Here is a 5,331-nt window from a genome sequence, read left to right as displayed (position 1 = left end):
GCATGCGTCTAAGAAAGGTAGTACTTAAACGAGGTGTTCAAAGAAAGCATAAGAGTATGTAGAGACGGGCAAGGACAGCACAAAGTATAAGGAAAACAACCAAGCACTTAAGATGCTTATATGGTTATAGTAATGCTGTCATAATCTTGTTCAATAACTTCTCCATAAGTTCTTCTAGTGCTTGATTTAACCTCTACTTTTAATACAACCTATTACTACACCGTGGCTTCAAATATAAAACATTTATTTCCACCTCTTTGTCCTTCCAGCATAACATAACTCAATATGTAATAGTTTATTAGAATACTTACTTTATTCCCTACCCTTCTTGTTTTCCTCTCTGCCTGCAGATTTTAATCAATATTTATTTCAAGACCAAGACCATCTGCTTTACTACCCCTCACAGACATTGGGCATATTTACTAGCCCCTTTCAGTTTATCCCACATCCCATGCTCCTGTTCCTTTTACTGTAGTAATCACCTTCTCCGAAAACTCATATAGAACACTTTTGTGACCTGAGAAAATTTGAAAGCCCTCCCCCAAAGGGGGCTAAGAAACATTGTGAGGGTGTTTTATAGTGTGAAGGGAGGGGGTGCAGGGCAAGAGGGGTTGCAGGCGTTAAGATGCAGAGCTCCCCCCAGAGGAGAGAGGCTGCAGAGGAGGCTGGAGGCCTCTCTCTGAATCATGTGCTCTCGGGGGGTGGGGAGGACTACGGAACAAGGGGGGCGCTGTGGCAGAGCTGGGGAGAGAGAGAGAATCCGAAGCAGAGTTCGGGCCGTCATCGGACAACTGGAAGGCATCTTACGAGATCTCAAGGAAGTGGCCAAAGAGTTAAGAGAGGTGAGTGCATTATTACATTCAACATTTTGATCAACCCCATCTACTTTTCCATTGATAATGTAGACCTGCCCATACATTGTCTTTCAAACCCACTTAGGTTTTCCCCTGTACCGACTCATCACTTTTCATCTAACTGCATCACTCGTATACTAGTAAGTCTAATTGCCTCATGTTTATGGCTTGGACAGTTTTATTCATCCTCTACAAGCTTTCATGAGTGCCTGGCTGGTTTATCAACACTGAGCCATTTTGTTGTTTTCCACAAGACAGTATAATAAGGAGTCAATGTGTTTGTCTAGTGGATTAGGCTAAAATAACAGCTAGAACACATTCACATATCAAATCCAGAGCTGTTTAAAATGATTGGATTTACTAAAAACATGTTTAAACAATAGCATCTCACTTCCAAAATGCCCTTGTATTTATTTAGCCACAGTCCTTCCTCCTTTCTGACCTGATCAAGGAGAGAGATAATGAGGTCCTTAGAGGAGTCTACCAGGCAGGACAAAAAGGTATTAAAAACAATAATCGACAAAAAATAAGTAATCACAACAAATCAATGAGTATCTGGTATTAAGTGGACTTTATATAGTTTATAATTACTATATCATCAATCCACTGAATATTCACAGTGAGCATCGTACATTTCCAGTAACCATTGTTGACAGTTTGCTTTGTGGTCAAAGCATTTTTTTCCATTAATGTATATTACATGACCACAAGACAAGTTCCAAAGTTCCGTTGACTTATTATCACTATGGCTTTGCCACCATCATCCAAGCCACTCGTCCTAATTATCTTATTAAACTTATTGTGAGCCCCAGGCTGCATAATGATGAAGTATAATGGCTGACCTTATGTTTTCCTCCTTTGTGAATGAGGAACAAGGTTCACCATGTGTCTGAAGTGGGTTATTTAGGTTTACAAGCATAAGTCACAGAGATCCTACAAAATATTTCGAAGACTCAGTCTTGTACAGATGGCTGGTTTCCATGGAAATGACTGTCCTCATATTTTTAGGAACAGAAACAGATGCAATAGTCTCCCTTACCACCAAAATACTAAATAGTGAAATTAATATTAAGAAAGGGAAATAGAATTATTACAGTGCCATTGAAACTGCATCCACAGCAGTATACACAAGCATATTGACATTGTCTCAGCATATTCCATATAGTGCTATACAAAGCTTATTACAAAGCAAGCAATGGGAACTAGGCTGCACAATTCACACCAAGTAGAATGTCTGTGTGCAAAATGTTTTTGGCACATACAGTAGTGATCATTTCAGCTTAAAGCTGCCACCCTTACTAGTAAGGTTGAGTAAGAAATAATTCCTATCACCTACAACACTATTTAATATAAACATGTTAATCCAGAAGAAAATCTTTCACAAAATTCACATACAAAGAGGATTGTTTGAAAGAAGACTCCCACAGTCAAGCACGAGACAATGCTAAAATGTACCATTAATATTGTAGATGATCAACAACACAGTGAAATGCACAAATCCACCAATGAATGAATGAAAGAGAGAATGATTGTAAATTCAGGTCACTGAAAGAATGTGATCACTGTGCAAGGGAAGAAAAATAATTATATGTTTAAAGATGACCAATCTTTCACCAATATTTTGTAATCAAAAAGTGTCAGATTAAAAATAAGGGATACTGATGTCATGAGACACACGCCATTGCCAGAGGGGAAGTAGGCAGGGGGTGGGGTGTACCGCTACACCCATCCCGGAACTCGGAGAAGAGTCTCTGGGCAAAACCTGGAGAGTTACCAATCTACTAGACAAACATTCTGATGCTCTTTACCATACTGCATGTGGTATGAATAGTCTTAACCAACTAGCTGGACACTCTGACTAATGAAAGTCCAAGGAGGAACACACTTGATTAACATTACCATAAAGAGTCAGCTGAATGTGGTGCTTAAGCAGGGAAATATATCACTGACAACAATGGCAGCCTCCAGTTCGGCAGAAAAAAGGAGGTTTATTGTAACAAAATGAGTTAAAACCATGTTTTTGCCTATGCTGACCTACATTACTGTATACAGCACTGTGTTTTATGCCCAAGGAGAATGTTTTGTTCATGGTGTTTCCCTATTAATCAAATCAAAATTGCACAGTTATATTTAAAACGTAGCATAATATTGATCTTTTTATGAATGGCCAGAAGGAGAACTACTCAAAAATAAATTCTACGTTACATTACATTTATTTATATGGCGCAAGCAGATTCCATAGGACTGTTACAATGGGGGATAGTCAAAATGTCTAACAAAGACATTTTAAAATGACAAAAACATCATCACATCTTAAAACATATTGGTTCAGAAGGAAAAGAGGGATCTTCTCTTGTGAGCTAATAATCTATTCTACGAAGAATCAAAAATGTATCTCTGAATCCTTCATGTTATTAAGTTTACTGAAAGGCCATCAACATTATATTTACATGTAAGGGGAGGACGTACTAAAAATGTACAAACAAGCTTACAACATTCTAGGCATAGGTTCAGTGAGATGTTGCAGCCACAGCTGAATTTGTGACTGTGTATTGCCTGTAAGTCATTCTAATTTTATCTCCACAGAGATCTGTCCAGCTGAGCTCTTTAATGTTTGTATAATTGGCTTATTTTCTCCTTCCAAGTGAAACCAAAACCCTTGTAGATTAGTGTAGAACCTCAACTGCAGCATATGCAGATTATTTTAAAGGGAGGAAAATGAATATGCTAACTTATACACATTACAGAATTGTGTTACCAATATAGAGAGTCAAAAGTGTCTTCAAACAAATTACTAAACAAGGAACCATTTGGCCAAGGACAAAAGTACACAACATGGTATCCGCTATATGGCTGATGTGTCATATACAATACATAACATTCTTAATATTAAATCTAAGAGGCAAGCATCATCTTTTGGAGACATTACTTATGTAAAAGTAATATTTAAAGACAATTTCTCAAAGGCCTGCAACATGCCTGCACATGTAAAGGCAATATTCAAAAATATCAAGCCAGCATATCATCCTCATACTGTAATACTTACCTTTAAAAAGACATCTAATGATGTGTATGTGTTGTAGGTGGTGGAGCAAATAGACAGACTCACTTCGGACTTTGAGTTTGAGTTGGACACAGACGATTGGACCCCAGGAACTGTTAGCAGCACATCCAGCAGTGAGAAAGGAGGTCCTCTCTGTGACCTGGGACCCTTGGACTTCCTTAGCTCAGACAGTTGGGAATTCTGTTCTTTCCTCGAAGCCTCCACCCCATCTGATTCTGGAGATGGATCAGATCGCCCCTCTGACTTTAGATTACTTAATGGTGGGGCCACACCCAATGGACCAGACTCCTCTAGTGAAGAAACCCCCATCCCACCACAAAAACCTCCAACAAGGACCCCTGGATCTAGGGACAGGGTTAGGTTTAGTGACAAGGTTCTATACCATGCACTCTGCTGTGATGACAGTGAAGACCCTCCCTTTACACAGGACACTTTGCGGGATACCCCCAGACCTGCAGCCCCCAGTACTGTTTTAAAGAACAAACAAGGAGGGCTGGCTGGAGTCAAGAAGGGGACCAGAAACTGCAGTACCCAAACTGTGTGTGACAAAAGCACCCAAACTGTGCTACCATATGTGCCGAAAAAAGGAAAAGATAAGCGCTAAGTGACGAGCAAGAATATAGTGGACTTTAGTATAGTAAAGGAAAGTGGGCAGGAAACAAAACAGATTGGTGTAGATTTAAAGGTAAATGGTACAAGGTATGGAAGTAAGTCTGGACTGTAACAGAGATATGAAAAACATTTTGTATTAGAAGAGTGAGAGGGCTGAGTGTAACATAATAAACAGTATAGGGGATGAGGTGTGTAGCATGGGCTATATTCAAGCTCTTACCAATTATGTATTATGGGCAATATATGGTGCACTTTTTAACCTTTCATATAAACTGGGGGGGGGGCAGGAGAGACTCATACCCCACGCTATAACCTCACATCCCCTGCAGTGACCTCACATCTTTCTGTTCCTTGTACCAGCAAAATGTTCACGTCACATCTATACTATTAAAGAGTAAACTAAGTTAGATGAATAGTATTTGAAGAAATTGGGGATGGGGAGGGTCCAACTTAAATCTCTAAGGGTATCATGGATGAAAGATGGTCATTCCAAAGATGCTCTGTGTAGGAGCTTTGTGGAGAAAAAAAAACAAAAGCAATAACAGTATCTGGTTTATTTCAAGACTACGAATGTGGTCCTGTTGTGTACTCCTTACCAGTTCATTTCTAAATGGTGACAGATGAAAACTCTGAGGTCTTATTACCCAGGACAAAACTCATGTATAAATGCATATTAATAGCTCCACTTACTGTTGCTCAAAATATAAAATACACTGAATCTAATTTCTAGTGCAAGATAGTGAATGCATAATCTATGATGTCATGAGTGCAAAGACAAAGTCATCTTTGACTTTGTTCATA

General features: G+C 39.1%; 1 protein-coding gene across 1 annotated transcript; it reads left to right on the top strand.

Annotated features, from left to right (window-relative positions):
• The first annotated feature begins 686 nt into the window (after window positions 1–686).
• On the top strand, window positions 687–4,522 carry LOC149297667 (inhibitory synaptic factor 1). Its single transcript, XM_089488156.1, has 2 exons — window positions 687–842; window positions 3,938–4,522. Exons 1-2 carry the CDS (start codon window positions 687–689, stop codon window positions 4,520–4,522), a joined length of 741 nt encoding a protein of 246 aa, XP_089344282.1.
• The last annotated feature ends 809 nt before the right edge of the window (window positions 4,523–5,331 follow it).

Source organism: Sceloporus occidentalis, unplaced genomic scaffold (assembly GCF_023333645.1).
Source record: "Sceloporus occidentalis isolate IW3139 unplaced genomic scaffold, rSceOcc1.0.p SCAF_37, whole genome shotgun sequence".
Classification (NCBI taxonomy): Eukaryota; Metazoa; Chordata; class Lepidosauria; order Squamata; family Phrynosomatidae; genus Sceloporus; species Sceloporus occidentalis.
This window is presented reverse-complemented; position numbering and strand designations above follow the sequence as displayed.